Below are 20,762 nucleotides of genomic sequence, written 5' to 3' on the forward strand. Positions count from 1 at the left end.
TCTCTCTCTGCTATCATTAAAAAAAAAAAAATTTTTACAATATAGTCTATGTACCCAAAATTGGCATCGATAAAAACTACAGTTCGCCACGCAAAAAACAAGCCCTTATACGGCCGCGTCCACGGAAAAATAAAAAAGTTATGGCTTTTGAAAAATGGAGATGGAAAAATACCAAAAAATCGCTTGGTCCTCAACGCCAAAATAGGCCATGTCATGAAGGGGTTAATACTACATAGCTGTCAGGTTTTAGTAGTCTGTAGAATGTTTTTTTTTTTTTTTAAATTTTTATTTTGCCTATTGCATTTTTTTATCCCATTAACCACTTCCTGACCTGAGTTTTACTCCCTTCCTTGACACGCATGTGGGATACCTGGATGTTTTATAGTCTATGAGCACTCGGGAAATGATTGAACTCTGGGCTCCTTTGTAGGTTCCCAGGACTGAGCCAATTGAAGAGGGGAGCTGCTCCTTTAGCATGCAGCGCTCCTTATGACCATGGCAATAAGAGTTAAACTGCCAGGATCGTAATTTTCTTCACCCGGAGGTTAGAGCAGGAGCCTGGCTGTCATTAGACAACCGACCACTTGCACCATGGCGATAAGGGACACTCGTGCTGCGCTTACTCCTCAGTACCGTAAATACTGCTGTTCTACAGGCCCCATAACAGCTGCCATAAAAATTGATATTTATGGTCGTTAAGGGGTTAAAGGCGGTCTTGTGTCTTATTAACTTTGATAGGACGTTGATAAGTTATATCGTTACTATTTAATGATTGGACGCTTGGTCCTGCACTGATACCTAGAAGGAACGAGCCGTGGCCCCTTCTAAGTTTTTCTCACCAGCATCATTCCCTGTTAAACTCTTTTTTTGGGGAAGTACAACACAGCCCAATATAAGTGACGCAGCACTAGGTTAGGGGGGGTGCTGGTTTGGAGCAAACCTGAAGGGGCGATGCACTGGAATTACTGTGCTGTACGTGTAGTCTATAAAATTGATATTTTACCAACTTCTTCTTTGGGTTCCGTTTTCAGCTTGTCACTCTTCAGGAAGCAAAGTTGCTGCTAAACGAGGACGATTACCTTATCAAATCTGTGTATGACTACTGGGTAAGAAAAAGGAAAAACTGCAGGGGGCCTTCCCTTATCCCCCAAATCAAACAAGAGAAACGCGACGGGTCCACCAACAACGACCCATATGTTGCATTCCGGCGGAGAACTGAAAAAATGCAAACACGAAAGGTCAGTTTCTGCTACAAATGTGTCCTAACATCCGGCTTTATGCTGTATTGCCGGTTATCTGTTCTCACCCCTGCGTTACTGTGCAGTAATATATGTACAAATCCCTGCAGAATCGGAAGAACGATGAAGCCTCTTATGAGAAGATGTTGAAACTCAGAAGGGAGTTCAGCCGAGCCATCACCATTCTGGAAATGATCAAAAGAAGAGAAAAGACAAAGCGGGAACTGTTGCATTTAACATTGGAAGTGGTTGAGAAAAGGTGAGGCATGCATTCCTTTCTGGCTCATGCCAGATCAGCCATGGCATCATATGCAGCCATAATAATAACGGCTACCGCTCCTCCTCCCCATCGTCGTCACTAATATCTTCTATACTGTTTCTCTGAAAGGTATAACTTGGGTGACTTTGGAGGTGAAATATTGAATGAAATTAAAATTCCAAAAGTGGAGAAGGAGGTTCATCCCATTCCAACGTCTCTACACAATGGGAACCATCACAGAGTTTCTGAAAGCAAATCGAAGGTACGACATGAAGTACTACTTAGTAAATTCATTGCGTTGCTTATCTTGTATTGTTACAGTGTGTGTTATGCTCCAGAGCTGCATCCACACTTCTGCTCATAGCTTTTGATGACAGACACACGCCTTCTTTAGTTAAGATCACTGTATTGTGGTGTAATGGAGGCATTTCCCAGAATGTAAGTTGTCCAAGTAAGCTCTGTGAGCAGAAAATGTGGAATTCTGGGATACTTTAGCTTGGAAGCCTACAGAGTATTACAGCTTTGGGTTTTAATGCAAGACGTTACTCAAGATATTCCCATCCCAGTAAGTCATCCCCTATCCACAGAATAGGGGATAACTTGCTGATTGGTGGGACTCTGACTGCTGGTACTCTCACTGATCCTGAGATTTCAGACCTGGTGCTCCCGAAGTTCTGGCAGCGGAGGCCATGCATTTCCACCTGTGCTGCATTCACTTCAATAGGATTGCTGGACATAGCTGAGCATTTGAACCTTGCTGTCTGCAGCAGTCCCACTGGGGTAAATGGAATGGAGGCACACATGCACGGCCTACACTATCAGTACTTCTTCAAGAATAAAATATTGAGAACTCCTCCTTTTAAAGGGATTGTCCGGTTGTAAACTATTAATGGCCTATTCTCATCAATAGTAGACCAGTGGGGTCTGTTGCCTGGGACCGCCCACGGAACAGCTGTTCTCTGGGCCTCTGCACTAGTGCGTTCAGCTGATTTCTGCAGGAAGCAGATGACTCCATTCCCACTGCAGTGGCCAAGCTCGGTATTGCAGGCATTGAAGTGAATGGGAACTTGGAATGTACTACCATGTCTGGCCACTGTAGTGGGAACAGCTGTCTGCTTCCTGCTGGAATCGGCTCTGTGCACAAGTATATTAGCCTAAGAACAGCTGATTTACAGAGGGCCATCACCCGGGATCCCTGCAATCTACCATTGAAGACCTGTGCTAAGAATAGACTATCAATAGTTTACAAACTCTTTAAGGGGTTAAAGCAATGCACATGAAATGTTTTATAGAAGATCATGCTATGTGTAAACTATAAAACAGCCCAGAAATTGTTCCAAAGGGGATGCTGTTACCATTAACACCGAAAATATAATTTTTAGAATAATCATCATCCGTCTGTGAAGGAGGATGTAGAAGTAGTCCGGATAAAGAAGAAATACCCAAAGAAGCCAAAAGCAGAGCCCATTGTGATCCCTCAGCCACAGCCAGCCTCAGAGCCATTGCCAGTAATTAACAAGAGCGATATCAAGCAGTATGACTTCCACAGCTCCGATGATGAGGAGTTTCCACAGGTCAGTCTTCTTGCTGCAGTGTCCCCTTTCAAACACGAAATGAGCTGATCCCTTGCAGGTCTAACATATGTCCTCTCTCCAGGTACCCTCTCCAGTGTCTGAGCAGGAAGAAGAGAATGACCCCGATGGGCCATTTGCCTTCAGGAGAAGAACTGGATGCCAGTATTATGCCGTAAGACTCAATACATTAAAAGTATAGATTATGTAGGAAAGTCAAGTCTGCAGTCTTCATTGAGTATAAACCCCCCCGTACACACACTTTCATCTGCTGGACAAACAGCCATTCATCCAACAGCTGGTTTTCCCCGTCTTCCCCGTACACCTGAATACTCAAGTCAGCCAAACGCTCATGCGTTTAGAGAAGTAAGTCGCAGCCAGTCATCTCTGGCGCTGGCTTATCTCCCGGTGAGCAAAAGGATCAGATGTTAAAATTCAATGTCTTCCGTCGTTCTTTCCCTCAACGTAATCTGTCTGAAGAAAGCTGAGCCGCTTCCATACATATCAGAGCGTCATCCGGCCCGCTATTATTGTTTTTGGATTACTAAAGTCCCGCTGTGTATGTCTGCTGTTCTCACCTTCTGCACCCCCTGTTCCTGTGTGCGCTGTCAGTATGTGGTCGGTCACGGTTCATTTAGCACTTTTTAAAAATGTATTTGTGAAATGGTCTCTGGAGATCATATACTTATTGTTTTATTGTTGTCACTCTGTTTTTCTTTAGCCACGATTGGACCAAATTGATGAGTCTTCAGATTTGTCAGAATTGGCTAGGCTTCGGTATAAGCATTGCTTAACCACTCTCACAGTCCCCCGACGGTGTATAGGGTTTGCAAGAAGACGACTGGGCCGAGGTGGAAGGTACATTTATCATGATTTCTATTTTTCATTATATTGTAATAATTGACCAACTTCTATATAAAAGCACTGTGTATGGGAACAACTTACTAATATAGGGTAATTGGCAGTTCTCTGCTGTTCTCCTGTTTTATTACTTATTGCTCCCTCACCACAGAAGTTGCCTTCTTGACAGTGACACCGCTCTATAACTGAAGATGGCTGCTGATGGAGGGGCACATGATGGAACCCGTCTGTCAGTGCCACTTGCACTGCATAATTTTTTTGAACATTCCGATTCTGCGCCACAGAAAGAAAATATTGTAGGCACAATCTGCCTAATGGGGAGATACTGATGGCCGAGTTGTATCACGTGAACCTCTGATGACCGTTTTCAGTTACGAAGTTGCTGTGCTGTCAAGAAGACAGCAAAGGGCCATGGCCTCTTAAAAGAAGAGAACAGCGAAGACCAGCTAACTACATTATAGCACTAAGATGGCAATGTACACAATATCTACTAACCTGCACTTCTATTAATGTACATTAAATTAATTGTCCACTTTATATAGAACTGTTAGTTCAGTGTAGTTTAAAGGGATATTTCCATTGCTGGGACACGCCATCACTTTTTGATTAGTGGGGATCCAATCTGTGAGTCCCCCACTGATATAAAGAATGAAGGGGTTGCAACTCTTATGTAGTGTTGCATCCCTTGCCGTTTGTATAAATGGAGCCATGATGCAGTTCTCTGCACAGCTGGGTGGCCGAAACTTAGAAGTTCACCTTTCTTTTTCAGGATTGGTTGGGGTGCCAGGGTTCAGACTCTCAACAATCATAAAGTGGTGGCATTGCTTTATAAGACATGGAATAACCTTTAAAGGGGTTGTATCACTTCTGTCTGTTTTCAGACTGCTGCATACATTGCGCAGTGGTCCGGGTTGGTACTGCATAGGTCTGCGGTACCAATGTGGGCCACTGTGCAGTATACGGAGTTGTCTGAAAAACGCCAGAAGTATGACAACCCCTTAATCACTGGGCCGTTATAAGACAAGCCTGTTTGGCTTTATGTAAGGTATTGCGCAGGGTTTGCTAATCCACTGAATGGTGCTTTTATTGTGATCCTTTCTTGTTTTCAGGGTTGTAATGGACCGGGTTTCAACGCAGAATGACCCAACCCTAAAGCAGCTTGACCCTGAAATGTTGTCTACTTTTTCAAGCTCTTCCCAAGTTGCACATTCCCCTCCTGATATCTCATGGACCAATGCTTCCGATAACCATTGTGAAAACAGACTGTCTCTCTCCGAAATCTTAAGCAATATTAAGTCGTGTCGACTGCAGTGTTTCCAGCCAAGGCGAATACATTTTCAAGACAGTGATAGCGAAGAATGTACCTCAAGGCTAGTAGGACATGCCGTGAGCATTAAGCGAGCGTTACTGAACACCAGCAAGAATGGACTGACAGGTACAATTCTGTCTTTTCTATGTAACAACACGCTTTGGCATTTTAGCTCCACAATAATGTGTAGTACTGCTGCCTAGTAAGTGCCGCAGTCCATGATGCTCTGCTTCTGCTCGTAACCCCAGCAACGGCAGTTCTGGGGCCACTGTTCTCCACTGCTGTGTCCCTAACTGCCTGGCAGTAATCCACTAGTTTGACACAAGAAGGCAGGTCCCTCTGTGAGCCTATTAGTGACCTGTGATCAAGGGGTACGGTTGGATTACAATGGCTGAAAGAGGGCTCGCAGAAGGCGCTGCCTAATAATTTGCCTGTCTATTTTACACAGACTGGCAATAATGCTTTTTTGTAATACTGTGTGTTCCAAACCATTTTGAAGGCAATCAAAGGAGTGCAGCATCTCATCCATTAGAGTATATTCACACTAACTGTTTTCACGCGGGAGTTCTGCTCGAATGTAAGGCCTCTTTCACACTGGGTCCTATGCGTGCAAAAATCATGCTTGTAAAAAAACTTGCGACTACTGGAACCAATGGTTTCCTTTGGGAACGTTTAGGCCTCATGTCCACGGGGGAAATAAGATCCGCTGCAGATTCTCCATGTAGAATCTGCAGCGGGTCCCTCCTGCCCCGCGGACATGAGCGCTGAAAATAAGAATTTAAAAGCATTTACCTATCCGTAGCGGGCGGGGAAAGCCTTCTCTTCCTTACGGCCGGATCTTCTTTTCCGGCCGGCGGATGAATTCGTCACGCCGGCTGCACGTCGGCGACGTGCCGCGCGCATGCGCCGGGCACATCCGCCGAGCCGAAGCAAGAAAGATCCGGCCGTGAGGAAGAGAAGGCTTTCCCCACCCGCGCCGGATGAGTAATTCTTTTAAATTCCTATTTTAGGTCTCCCGCGGATCCGGACGGCTTCCATAGGCTTCAATAGAAGCCCGCGGGAGCCGTCCCCGCGGGAGACCCGCACGAAAATGGAGCATGGTCCAGATTTTTTCATGCTCCATTTTTTTTAAAATCCTTTTTATTGATCATCCGCGGGTATTTATCTACCCGCGGGTGGTCAATGCATCCCTATGGGATGCAGATCCGCGTGCGGGAGATCCGCTGCGAATCTTAAATCATATTTTGCCCGTGGACATGAGGCCTTAGATGTTTTTTACGTGTCTAAAATTCTTTCATCTGAACATTCCCATAGGAAACCATTGGTTGTAATAGCTGCGAGTTTTTTGCGCATGTAGGTTCCTGTGTGAAGGAGTCCTTAGAAGTACAGAACTTGCATGTGAATAAAGCCCATTAATTTCAAAGGATTAATTTACAAAAAAAATAACTAAAGGGTTTTTCCAGGGAAATGCTATTGCTGACCTATCATCAAGAAAGGTCATCAATCGTTGATTGTCCAGGGTCAGCGCCACAAATACAGAGGTCAGAGTGAAAGCAGCAGAAGTCTCTGCGCCGACGTCTGTGTAGTGGCCGGCGCTGGTAACTGCAGGCATAGCTCGCGTTGATTTCAATGAGAGCCGAGCCTGCAGTTACAAGCGCCGGCCAGTATATGGAGGTCTGCGCAGAGGCTTCCGCTCCGACCTCTGTGTATTTGGAGCACAAGTCTCCGTGCTGACCTTCTATGTAGTGGCCGGCGCTTGTTAATGCAGGCACACTCTGACCTCTGTGTATTTGTGGCGCTGACAACTGATCGGTCGGGGTCCCGAGAGACAGACCCCGGCCGATTAACTATTGATGACCTATCCTGATGATAGGTCATCAATAGTTAATCAGCCCTTTAAGTTCAATAAAATAAAAGGGGAGGGAAAGTCATTATTTAAAAAAAAAAAGGGGGGGGGGGGGGCTTTTTTTTTTCTGTTATTTTTAACAAAAGTATACATTATTTTTTTTAATTTTTTTTTAACCCCTGAGAACATTGCTGTTTTTCCTTTTTCCATTCTTTTTATCTCCCCACCAAAAAAAAAAAATCATGTAACTTATTTTTCTGGTGGTGCTATAGCCACGAGGGCTTGATTTTTGCAGGACGATTTGTATTCTTCAATGGTGCCACACCATATGTGAAAAACCTTAAAGTTCTAAATGGGGTGAAATAAAAAACAACCCAAAATTGCAGTGTTATCCTATTTTTGGTGGGGAGTGGGTTCTTGTTTTCATGACCTGCACAAGTGGCAGGAATGACATGTTAACCTTACTTTGTTGGTCAAACCGATTACGGTGATACTAAATGTACAGGTTTTTTTTTTGTTTTTTTTTTTCTTTCCTTTTTTTTTGTGTACTACTTTTAAGAAATAAAAGATCTATTAAAAGCATTTCTGTCACCGTCTTCTGACTGCCATAGCTTTATTTTTCTAGCAACGCGTTTGTGTGAAGTTTGTTTTTTGCAGGCTGAACTGTAGTTTCTCTTGGTACCTCTTTCGAGTACATGATGATCTGATCACTTCGTATTAGATTTTTTGGCAGCCGTGGAGGGGAGACTGGGTGGCCGAAAAAGGGCAATTCGGATGTTTATTTTTTTAGCGTTCACATTTACAGATGTGACAATACCACATTTTTTTCGATTTGTTACAAGGTTTTCCCAACTTTTATTACATAAATATTTTTGCTTTATTGTGATTAAATAAATTTTTAACATTTTTCTTTTAGAGGACTTTGTGATCGTTCATACGATATGCTGCAGTACTTGTAAACCTAAAACCTGCTTTTATTGAGCAGAAGTATCTAAACGTGTACAAAAAAGACTGTTTAAATTTGTTATCGTTGAAGTTCCACCAAACTGCAGTTACATAGAATATAGTTAACCTGTTTACACCACATGATACCACATGATGTAAATTAATGGTAGAATTGCAACCCCCCCCCCCCCCATAAATTATTTGTGATATAAACTATAACTTATCTCTCAAAGAACGAATCCCCATGCAGCTTTAAAGAGTTCCAGCTCCTAGAATGCATCAATTTAAAGGCTAACGATGGGCCGGACCTTAAACACTTAATGGCGCCGCCCTTTTTCTTTTTCTATTTTCGTTTTCTCTTTTCAACCCCCCCCCCCCCCCCTTTTAAAAAAAAGTCGTAACTCCTTTATTTATCCATCGACGTCGCTGTATGAGGGCTTGTTTTTTGCAGGATGAGTTGTATTTTTCAATGGTGCTATTTAATGTACTGAAAAACTTAAAAAAAAAAAATTCAAAGTGGAGTAAAATGGAAAAAAAAAAGGCATTCCGCCATCTTTCAGTGCGTTTTACTTCTACGGCGCACAAACTGCAACAGAAATGTCATGGTAACTTTATTCTATGGGTCAATATAATTACTACGATACCAAACTTTATACAGTTTTTTTTAAGACATAAAATTTTTTGCAATTATTTTCTGCCGCCACCTTCTTGGCCCAATAACTTTTTGTCGACATCATTGTGCGAGGGTTCATTTTTTTGCGAGATCTCCTGTAGTTTACGTTGGTACCATTTTTTTTCTGGGAGACAGGGTGACTAAAAAAAGTGCATTTCTTGTGTTTTTTTTTTTTTTTCAGACGACTGTCGCCCTATGGGGGTAAATAATGCACTTCTTTGATAGATCGGACTTTTACGGACACGGCGATACCAAATATGTAGTTTTGTTCTAGGAGTTAGATTTTTTTACTTTAGATATGCCAAAATGGGGGTGATTTAAACTTTTTTAATACCTGTCCCCCCCCCCCACCCGCCAATTAGTAAAACTTTATTGATTCCATATTTTATTTACTTCCCCCTCCCCCCCCCCCCCCTTACCACCTCTTCCCCCCCCCAGGGAACCACAACTAGCGATGCTATAGCATTACATCATACTGCAATCTGACAGGCAGTCTATCAAGCCACCCCTTGGGGACGCTTTGATAGGCAGTCTGCTTAGGCAGCCCTGGGGCCTTTCAGGAGGACCCCGGCTGCCATGACACCCGCACGTTTCTCTGCGATCTCATCGCGGACGGGTATTACGGGACCCACAAACATTGTTCGGGGGATTTAAATGCCGCTGTCAGAACTGACAGCGGCATTTGAAGGGCTAATAGCCGCGATTGGCTTCGCGGCCGATGGCGGCTATTGCCCACAGGTGTCAGCTGTAGTAAACAGCTGACGTCCGCGCTGTATGAAGAGAGGTCGCCTGCACATACACGGAATACAGCAGGAATGGCTAGAACTATGGCTTGAGCCCTCTTCTGAGTTTGCATGTTGCCTCTTTTCCAGGCGTTCTTCATATGTGGAATAACCTATTTTGTGTTGCAGTCACAGGGGGCATCACGGAGGAGCAGTTCCAGACGCATCAGCAGCAGTTAGTACAGATGCAAAAACAGCAGCTGGCACAGCTCCAACAGAAGCAGCACTCCCAGCAGTCTTCACAGCAGATAAATACAAGCGCACAGGTACAGTACCGCTCAGGTGTACTACACCACACGGGTAGGTTCTGGGGTCCAGCTTTCAGTATCGAATAAATGCATTAAAACATTTCGGTTTTCTATTATGATGCATATTGAACAGAAGGGGCTTCTTGGTAGATGACATTTGTCCCGTGGAACCTAGACAAAGAGATGCTAACAAGCATTGTTTTTAGGCTGCGTGTAATACTACATTTCTTCTGTAGTGGTCGCTACAGGAAAAATGAGTAGCTGCCAGACAAATCAGCTAGGTGTTAGCAGTCTTTGGGACCTTTCAGGTTGAAGGGGTTGTTTTTGATGAAATGGCCCTTTTTAAAGGGGTTGTCTCCGCACAGCAACTTGCTGATTGGTGGGGTTCTGCGGTTGAATGTGGCTATATCCAGCAGTCCCCTTATAGTGAATAGAGCAGAGGTGCCATGCGCAGCTGCTTCTCTACGAATTTCTGGGAGCATCGCGACTGAAATCTCTCCCACTGATCAATACGTCATCCTCATCATCCTTTGCTGTGATGGTATAACAGCTGTAAGTACTATGCTGGTGCAGTACGGAGCAGCGCTCTTGTGTTATCCTATCCTTTTTCTAGATGAAATTAATTCTACCTGTCTCTTGCACCCGCACCGCTTGCCCATGTTGAAGTTTAGACCATATTAGGAAACTTTCCTCAAAAGTTAGTGTTTTGCCTTTTTTAAGGTAATTAAGCACTTTAGTACGCTTCGGTTCTGAATACTGTCACACACAAAACGTCTCATTACAGCGCCATCTACTGGTCATCAGAAGTACTGTTTGAGGGTCATAGTTCTTTATTTTTTCCATGCATGTAGCTGTACTGGGACTTTGTATTTTTAACCTTTTCAGGATGAGTTCTGTCTAGTGATGAGCAATTATTGGAATAACCGAGTCAGCAGGAATGATCAGTGTCATTTATTATTTTTTTTTTCCCCAAAAATAATTGGGAGTCAGGACAACCCAGTTCCCATACAAGTCAACTGAAGTAAAAAATCAGATTCACTAATTTGGCCTTCAGAAGGTCCCTAATGCAGCCAGATGGCCCTACATTGTATGGGAATGCAGTTACAGATGGGGGTTCCTCTTTAATAATTGTTGCTTAGTGGTTGGCAATGTTGCCTTCAGTGCTGGGGTCCTAGATTCAAATCTCATCAAAGACAACTTCTGCATGGACTTTGAAAACTCAATACAGATGTTGCCCTTGGTCACATGTGAACCTAGAACTCCTCCACACTTAGGGCTCATATCCACGGGCGGGTTTGAATTCCAGGATCCACGTGGTGTACCCGCGCGGATGATCCAGAGTTCAAGCTGCCCATAGGCAATTAATGGGCACCTAGAGCTTACTTAAAGCAATCGCGTTTGTTTTCCGGACCATACAGTCCGGAAAACAAATCGCAGCATGCTGCGTTTTGCCGCTGGGACGCCGGGCGACCCGCACACTTCCGGAACATCCTCGTGCCGCCGGCAGGGTGGGAACCACGCGGATCCCGGGATTCAAAGCAGCTTGTGGACATGAGCCCTTATTCATTCTTCTCTAGAGGAGGAGAAGGAGAAGAATAAACAAAGTACAAACTCCATGCAGATGCTGCCCTTAGTTGGGCGTGAATATATATGGGTGTCTTTTCTTTATTGCTGGTTTTTCCTTTTTGTTGTTTGTTCTATTTCACCACCTTTCTTCTACAGTGAAAACACATTTTTTTTAATTGAATGCCCCACATTCTGAGGCGTAAGCTTTTTAACTTTTTATTTTTCCATTGACGAAGCCTCATGAGAACTTCACAAGCAGTGTGCCCAGAATCTGAGTGGCCAGTCAGGCGAGGGATAAGTGCCAAGGAAAAGATGTAACATTCAGCACTGCAGTGTAGATCTAAAACTTCTTCTTTTACTTTGAGACATGATAAAAATAGTCTTAAACATGTAAATTTAAATTACGCGCTTTAAGTGTCATCGCTCTCACTCATGACCAGTGACTAAGAACGGAAACGCATAGACATTTTTTCGGTTGATGCCATTGAAACTATTTTAATCACATCTCAATAAAGAAAAGTTTATAGTGTTTTTGTTTTTTTGTATATTTCAATTATTTTGTGTGTGTATAAAATCATTTTATTTTATTTTTTTGCTTCTTTGCATTTAAAGGGGCTTTACCAAGATAGACTTTCATTACCTATTCATAGGATATGTAGTTAAATGTGTGATCGGTGGGTTCTACTGAAACTAATCCAAAAAATGGAGGTCCTGTTTTCCCCTGCCTTCTGTTACTGCTTCTCCCACCTGTAGTCCCAGCAGATTTGAATGCAGCAGTGGCCACGCACACGTAGCAGCAGCCCAGTTCATTTCTCAACTATCTCCTGAATAGAGCAGCACCTCACATGCACGGCCATCGCTCCATCCAATCTCTTCCTTTTTACTGTAGGAGCAGCAAGCTTGCAGTGAGGAAGAGAGGGGGAAACCAGAAACCTGTTCTTGGGATTAATGCGGTCTCAGCAGTGAGAACCCCCACCAATCAAACCTTTATCACCTAAACTCTGGATAGACATACATGAATGGCAAACCTGGGAGCCCACTTTAGGCCCTAGAGTTGCCATTGAAACCCATTGCTGCACCTCGCAATCGCTGACAGTGCTCCCTCCTTTTGTATAACCACTTAGATGCTGCTGCTGGTAATCGATAGGTTTTTAGTAATCTATAGCTGGTACCAGCTGTGGATGATGCAAGTACAGAGCTTGTATCTACCCCACAACAGTATGGCAAATTGTGCCAAGGGGTTAAAGAGCCAGGAGAATTTGTTACAGAATGTAGAGATCCCTTTAACTTGATTCTAAAACTGATTTATTTTCATCCTTAGGGCTCTGGAAACTCTGACTGCATGTCCAAGACACTGGACTCAGCTAGTGCCCATTTTGCTGCATCTGCAGTGGTCAATTCACCCACACCGGGACGCAGTGAAGTGAACAAGGATCAAAGTACTACCAGCCACAGCAACCTGAACGGCGTTGTACAACCTCCAGGAGGTAAGTGTGGGCCACATTGACGGACATGTTTCAAATTTGACCAACCATTGCTACTCGGGAGCCGTAACCTGCTTGTTGACGGTCTCCCAACTATCAACTTTTACTTATTTTTGTACTTTATATTACATATAATTACAAAATGTCCTCCTGAATGTGTCAGGGGAGAGAATTCAGGAAATGCCCCATAAAAGAATAGCAAATATTCAGGAAATTTTCAAGGAAAATAAATTGCTGTGCGTTTTGGATCTTTTTGGCCGTTGTTCTGGGGACGCTATACAGACGTATGTTCGGTAAGTGGATGTAGGCTGAGTCTTATTCTCATAGCGCAACCTACTTAGAAGGTGCCCTGAGTATAGAAATAACAGAGACCATTAAGTCGCTCCCCAACAGGGGGTTACCGGCGTAGACGGGCTTCCTGGGGAATGGTATAAAAAGAATGTGGAACCCTTGGCTCCTCGACTCCTAACACTGTACAACTCTATCCTGTGGGAGCGGGCTCTGCCGGATACTATGCGCAAGGCCTTAATTGTCAATGATCCCTAAAACTGGAAAGGACTCTACGGACTGCGGTTCTTACCGCCCCATTTCACTCCTTTAATAGCGACGTTAAGATTCTTGCAAAAATATTGGCAGCATGTATAAACTCTGTCCGTGGGGAAATCCTACATAGTGACCAGTCTGGCTTCGTATTTTAGATACCACCAGCTGCGGGATGTAGTCAGGTCCCATTTTTGAGGCCTATCCATACCACTGTCTCTGACACGGCTGGAGGGCTTGACGCATATGTGCAACCTTATTAAACCATTGTCTACTTTCTATGCCCACTTAATACAATATCTAGCCCCGCTGAGTGAGAAGGCCATGCAGAAATGGGTCCCTAATGCATCGGGGGAGGTTGGAGATATATTAAAGGGTGCTGGTCCTCCTTTGGTCCATGCTTGGGACAGACTCATCCAGGTCAAATTCTTGCACCCCATATACTATACCCCTCCAGGCTACGTGCTATGGGTCTGCTCTCTCCAGCGGTATGCCTACGGTGTTTGGTTGCTGATGGTACCATCATGCATGCATTTTGGGAGTGTGCCGTCCTAGAAGACTACTGGGGGGACATTCTCACATTCATGGAGGTGCGTTTGTGAGCCTCTTTGGGCTTGTTGGAGACCTACCGGTGGCTGCAGCAACTCGCACATTATATAAATTGCTGCTTTTTTATACCAAAAAAGTGATCTTACTAAATTGGAAACACCCTGGGAGGCCGACCAGGAATGCATGGGTCCAGGTGGTAAATTCTGCAATCCCAATGTACAAACTGACATATTTGGCCAGGGGATGCCCAGAGAAATTTGATAAGATCTGGGGTGGCTGGGTGAACTGCCCTGCAACGGCAATCGGAGCGTCTGTCTAGGTATTAATGGGGAAGTAAGTTGGAAGACACAAGCTAAATCTATCCTTTTAATAATCGCGCTGTGGGGTTATGGGGGGGGGTCTCATGTCTGCAGGAAAGGAGGGACCCGCTGCAGGATTTTGCATGAAGAATCAGTGTGGGCCGAATTTCCCCATGGGCATGAGGCCTAAGGGTATGTTTAGACGGCGGAAATCCACCTGTAAAACTGTGTATTTCTGCCATGGTCTTACCCAGTGCCATCCTTTTTTTGTTTTTCAGGGGTTAACAAAACGCTGTACTCTGCAAACGTGGCTTTATCATCCAGCCCAGGGATCTCCACCGTTCAGCTCGTACGGACAGTTGGACACCCCACCACTAACCACTTAATCCCAACCTTGTGCACAAGTAGTCCCCAGACCCTTCCTATGAGTAACTCCTGCCTAACGAACACCGTTCACCTCAACAACCTCAGTGTTGTGTCACCTGTCAATGTGCATATCAATACAAGGACTTCTGCACCATCTCCCACAGCCTTAAAACTCGCCACAGTCGCTGCCAGCATGGATCGAGTGCCAAAGGTTACTCCGAGCAGTGCCATCAGCAGCATAGCCAGGTACGTCTATATTTAACCCTTGCACTGACAAGTACGTCTGTAATACATCATGACTTTTTAAATGCTCTCCATGGCTAGACTATAGGGCTAGATCTCTATCTTATATTAAAGCTTTGAATCTTAGTGTGCAGGTGATACTAGGCTCATTTATAGGCGCAGTACATAGAACACAGGACTCCTAAGTAGCGGGAAGTGTTTTGCATCCTGGTCTTGAGTTTATAATTGCAGGGCGGGAAGGTTAAGCTGCAAGAATCACAGCCCGTTACTGTCACCTCTCCACCTTTCATGGACTCCAGGGGGTGAAAACTGGAACTTTTCTCCATGTTTCCATCCTCCCTTACCAATCAGGGAGTATATGGGCCCCCAAATTTACACTTTAATGCAGTATTAGATGAAGGCACCCCTAACTGTGAGGGTGCCTTCACACAGGGCGTATATGCTGCCAGCTTTCCAACTGTCTGAAATCTGCTGTCAGAATCCGCAGCATAAGTTGGCATGCTGCGGATCTGGAATGTGTGGCATATTTCAAATACACTGGATTCTGCGCAGAATTTCTCGCTCCATGTGGATGAGATTTGTTAAATCTCCTCCCCGCGGCTTATTCTGTAAATGCGGTGGATTTTCAGCAGCAAATTCTGCAGCATTTATGTCGCATGTAAAGGCACTCTTGGGCCGTATTCATACAGGACGGATTCTGCTGCAGAGTGTTTGCAGCAGGCATTTCACAGGAAATCTGTAGCTTGAATTCCGCATCCCATTATTTAAAGATGCGGAATCCGCACTGCAAGCCCACTGCTATAATTGACGTGCCTTGGGTCCATTTTTTTTCCCTTCCTGTAGCGTGTGGACAAGATTTTGAAAATCTCATCCACTTTGCTGCTACTGTAAATCCCGCAAATTATCCGTGCAAAGAATCCACATGGAAAACTTCTGGCAAACCCGCCCTTTGTGAACATTACTTAAGGGTGTGCGCATACGAGCACTATTTCAGATACGGGTCTGCATACAGATTAGACCTGTTTTCAGTGCGGATTTGCTGACCTCAAGAATTTTTTCTTTTTATATATTCTACACGTGAATTTTAAACCTGCACGGAGATTTCTGTCAAAGGAATTGTACTTTTCTCAACGTAGATTTTGCTTTCGATTTGCATTGCTTACAAATCCACAATGAAATCCGCTGGCTGTGTGAACATGGACTAACTTGTTCGCTGCCAGGACAATTTTCACAAATAACAAAAATGCAAATCAACCCGGAATTAAATGGCTTTAAAAAAATTATTTTATAATTCCGGGTTGATTTGCCTTTTGTCATTTCTGAAAATTGTCCTAGTGGCAACGGGGTTCATGTGTCACTAAAATTCCATTCTACTGCCCATTCTGACATTATGAGTGTTACCAAGACAACCAAAAAATACCTGAAGTGTCTCGCACATGTGTCCTTGTAATTAAAATAGGAGCCGTGCCATAAAACTCTTCGGGTGTCGTACGGTTGCCCCGGCAATGGGAGGGAAGGCAGCCACAAGTCAGACGGAACAGAAGAACAGTCCGACCTCTTAGCTTCACCACTTTTGTGTTGCTAAATTATACTTGAGCAAATAGGGAATGAAAAAGTACCTCCAATGCGCCACCTATTGGAAGGGTGTCTTGTATAGCCATGCAATGATTCCTGGGTAAAAGGTAGAAAAAGAACCTCCACCATATTTTTAGATCACCTATTTGCATACTTTTTACCCAGAGCGCATTTCATGGCCTATATAACACTCTGTACTGCAACTTGGTGGTCTCATCAAGGAGAAACTTTATGCCCCCAGACCTAAATTAAACCTGAAGGGAAATGTAACCCCAGTATGACCAAATATTCACAATACTCGCCTCTTCACTGCTGCGCTGCTCTCCCGCTGCCGCTCTGGTCGTCTTTTTACTTCAGCTGCAGCCAATAGGAGGAGGCCCCAACACAAGATGTCATCCATGACGGCCTGTAAATCAACCAGGGCTTCTTCATTGGAAGTCCATGTGATGAGTTTACGGGATGCCACCAGGCCAGAACACCCGGTGACATCGTAGGTTGGGTGCATTCTGATGCCATAATCGTCATATTTCCAAAATTATACTTTAAGCCACGGGGCCCAAAACTATGATTTTTTTAAAAAAAAGTGGAACCCCTCTTTTCATCTTGAAGATGATAACACTAACAGACTCTCCTTTCCATTGCAGAGAGAACCATGAACCAGAACGGTTGGGCTTGAATGGAATTGCAGACACAACAGTAGCAATGGAGGTGACATAACTTCAGACCACGGACTTGACCTGACATTTATCAGGCGCTTTTTTTTTTTTTTTTTTTTTTCTTCCACCGAAATGCAACCTGCAATGCTCTTTGGACCAGAGCGTGCTTAACATGGACCTAGGCGGACTATGAGGTGTACGGGACCTTCTCCCGATATACTGTTATATGTACATTTTGTAAAATTGGAAAAAAAAGAAATCACTACCTTGTAAAATAGTTTATTTGTATCATTCATATTATTTCTGTTACTTGAATAGTACATATTCATCATCATGCTTTTGCACTTGAATTTGCAACTGAATGGATATAAAAAAAACAAATCTTTAATGGGATCATGAGCATGAACCGGGGTCCTGCATCACTCGTTTTAACTATTTATTTTGCCATGTTTACATTTTGTATCTTGTACAAATCCGACTTTGTGTCTAAAATGAAAGTTAAAGTGGCCCCATCGCCTACGCAAGCGGCCATCTTTGCAGGCTGGACCAATTTTTTTTGAGCCCCCGACGGTGCCCCCCCAGAAGCCAGTGGCATTAGATGGCACTTAGCGGCTCCGATGACACAATGGCTGCCTCCTCCCTGGCTTAAGTGATGGGTCCACTTTAAAGATTTATAGGTAGGAAATTAAAATTCTTGTAATTTTTTTTTTCTAAATGAAATGTAAAATTTTCACTTTGTTCATTTTCGTTTCACAATTTGACTCTACAGACTTTTTTTTTTTTTTTGTAATAGCGGCACTTCACCGTCAGACATGAAATTTGAGGCAAAATAATATTTTCTACGAACTGTACAAGGGAGGGACGGATGGAGACATACGACAAAAATACAATTGATGTAGAAATTCACTTTTTTCCATATATTTTGAATGTATATTTCTATTTATAAGTCCAGTTTATAAGAGCAATCTACACAAAGTCTATGAAAGAAGGAAAAAAAAAAAACGTGCATCTGGCCCTTAGCGGGGACGCCAATTTTTTTTTTTCTGTCTTTTTCATTTTATTCAGAATTGAATATTTTATTCAGCTTTAACACCCAGTCTGAGAGATTTTGGGGTATTGCATTACATAGCACTGCAATAATCTGAGGTTTCCGATCGAGCCGTCCCTGGTTGCCGACTGGAGGGGGGTCATTGCCGAGAAGGTTCCCTGTATTAACAAGGCAAGTAACGGGTCTGAAATTTAGTCTGATTCTTAACTGTTGGACACTTTGCTAATGTTTAGTGATTTGTTTTTTTTTATACATTTTTTTATTTTACTTTTTTTGTATTTTTTATACCATTTCCTGTACATGAGATGTGTAGTGCTCCTCTATCAGAATGTTCGTTGATGCACTAGTTCAGACAATTTTCCCTGTTACTTGTTCTTGATGAGTTAAAACTGCAGGGAAATAAAAAGAAAGAAAAAAACATAAAAATATTTGTTCAAAATGTTAAAGATTATTTCATGTTGCGCTGTAAACCGTCACGCACTCGTGGGAGTCACGACAAAGGGAAAAAACTTTGGCTGGTTGGGCTCAATATTAAACGTTTCTTTGTGTTTTTTTTTTTTTTTTTTAAATTGCACTGCTCAGAGAAATGACGGGACCGCTCAACCATCACAGTAAGTCACTAAGGCGCTGCTTGCACATTTGGTTTTTGTTACACTGCTAAATCCCAGCATCAAAAAAGCATGTAACTTTTTTTTTTTTGCTATGGTTCAAAAAAAAGTTAGCAAAGAACTCCTGGTGAGAATACAGTTCTGAAGGCCCCTTTACACGCGATTATCGCTCAAAATTCGTTCAAATGAACGATAATCGTTCAGTGTGAAGCAAAAATATCGCTCACTTGTCGTTCAGTGTTTTAAGCGGACTTCTCAGTCACTGGCTTATCGTTCCGTCTGACAGTTCCCATCGGAAGCGCTGAGCGAGAAGTACACATGAAGCCAACAAGCGGCCGGCAGGACTTTCAGTTTGTAAGCTCTGCATGAGCACAGACGTCCTTAGCGGTGATGTCTGCGTTCGTGCAGTCGCTTAATAGACTGCCGGCCTGTGTAAAAAGGCCTTTACACTTCAGGAATATTCATCTATGCAGTTCGGAAGTGGAAGCAATTGTAAATCTATTTCGCCTGCCTTGATGTTCATTTGCACCAAAGCAGGTGCAATGGATTCACAGTTGCTGCTGGAGCTAATTCCTCTCTTCTGTTCTGCGTTTTTCTGGTGTCTTTTCCTGCAGCCCAATCAGGTTGTACAGATAGTTCTGCTTCTCCAGAATGGGACATTCCATGTGTCAGAGCAAAAAGGTTTGCTGCGTCTCCCAGCACAAGAGCCTGAAGGGGAGAGGGCAGGACACAGGCTGTTACAGGAGCAGAGCTAGATAGAAGGGCATCAACCAGCATCGGGAGTGGAGGAACAGAAGGAGCTGCCAGAGCCCTACACAGTGACTCCACCATCAGGACTGGAGAGACATCAGAGCCCTACAGAATGACCTCCACCATCAGGACTGGAGAGACATTAGAGCCCTACAGAATGACCTCCACCATCAGGACTGGAGAGACATCAGAGCCCTACAGAATGACCTCCACCATCAGGACTGGAGAGACATCAGAGCCCTACAGAATGACCTCTACCATCAGGACTGCAGAGACATCAGAGCCCTACAGAATGACCTCTACCATCAGGACTGCAGAGACATCAGAGCCCTACAGAATGACCTCCACCATCAGGACTGCAGAGACATCAGAGCCCTACAGAATGACCTCCACCATCAGGACTGGAGAGACATCAGAGCCCTACAGAATGACCTCTACCATCAGGACTGGAGAGACATCAGAGCCCTACAGAATTGCCTCAAGTATCAGAACTGGAGGATCAGTTGGCGCACTGCTCGATCACTGCCAAATTAACTTCTAGTGGCTACTGACTAAACTGTCCTACACAGACTCCACGAGGGCTCGACCTCCTGTAAAAGGACAGCCCAACACCAGCCAGCTCTACACCAGAATTTGCACGTCTGCCATTGGCGCCCCTTTCTCTTCACAGATGAGAGCAGGTTCACACTGAGCGTGTCTGTCGTCCAGCAATATTTGATGTGAGATTTTATTTTTCCGAGCAGTGTATATATTGCATAATGAAAACATCTGCAACTTTTTACAAATATTTCTGCTTGCTGCCCCTATACGGAATCACTGCTTACGTTCCAAACCAGAACTTGCCCGCATAGTGTCCAGCTGGTACAGCGGCAGAAGACCAACGCCGCTCATATATGCCATCTTGGAGTAAATGGACAGATGGCAGGTAGGGGCCCCGGCTCCGGACACCCTTTATGTGCCAGAATGTAGACACGCTGTGTACAAGTGATTTCTATTCTGGTGGACTTGAGCCGCCCTTCTATTACTCCGACCACCTTTTTTTTCAGAATGGCCTCCAGGTAACATTAGATTTCCCAGCTACATGCCGGCTGCAGCTTCACTTGGTAAAACCATCTCCTTGCCGTTGGTGGGGCCATTTTGTGAAAGGGGTCGTCTCTGAGTTGAGTATTTTAACATTCACTGACAGCAAACAGCGACCTGTGAAGAACTGCTGGTTTGTAGCAGAAGTTTTCATGATGCAGTAATTTAAAGGGGCAGTTTGAGTTTGGACAAATATGCCATTCTTAGCCAAGGTCTTGGCCGTATCCTCGTCCTAGGGAATCGGGCTGAGCTGCAATTCCCGAAAA

At 44.0% G+C, this 20,762-nt stretch overlaps 1 protein-coding gene across 1 annotated transcript in view; it reads left to right on the forward strand.

Annotated features, from left to right (window-relative positions):
* The window catches only part of EPC2 (enhancer of polycomb homolog 2), a 58,971-nt gene extending 40,485 nt beyond the window's left edge, over window positions 1-18,486 (forward strand). The window contains exons 4-14 of the mRNA XM_066575190.1: window positions 1,032-1,238; window positions 1,349-1,497; window positions 1,627-1,759; window positions 2,880-3,071; window positions 3,154-3,243; window positions 3,790-3,926; window positions 5,039-5,364; window positions 9,614-9,750; window positions 12,620-12,785; window positions 14,449-14,782; window positions 16,999-18,486. Coding sequence (XP_066431287.1) covers window positions 1,032-1,238; window positions 1,349-1,497; window positions 1,627-1,759; window positions 2,880-3,071; window positions 3,154-3,243; window positions 3,790-3,926; window positions 5,039-5,364; window positions 9,614-9,750; window positions 12,620-12,785; window positions 14,449-14,782; window positions 16,999-17,071 — 1,944 coding nt within the window. The 3' untranslated portion in view covers window positions 17,072-18,486. The remainder of the gene's footprint in view (window positions 1-1,031; window positions 1,239-1,348; window positions 1,498-1,626; window positions 1,760-2,879; window positions 3,072-3,153; window positions 3,244-3,789; window positions 3,927-5,038; window positions 5,365-9,613; window positions 9,751-12,619; window positions 12,786-14,448; window positions 14,783-16,998) is intronic.
* The last annotated feature ends 2,276 nt before the right edge of the window (window positions 18,487-20,762 follow it).

Source organism: Eleutherodactylus coqui, chromosome 8 (genome assembly GCF_035609145.1).
Source record: "Eleutherodactylus coqui strain aEleCoq1 chromosome 8, aEleCoq1.hap1, whole genome shotgun sequence".
Lineage (NCBI taxonomy): Eukaryota > Metazoa > Chordata > Amphibia > Anura > Eleutherodactylidae > Eleutherodactylus > Eleutherodactylus coqui.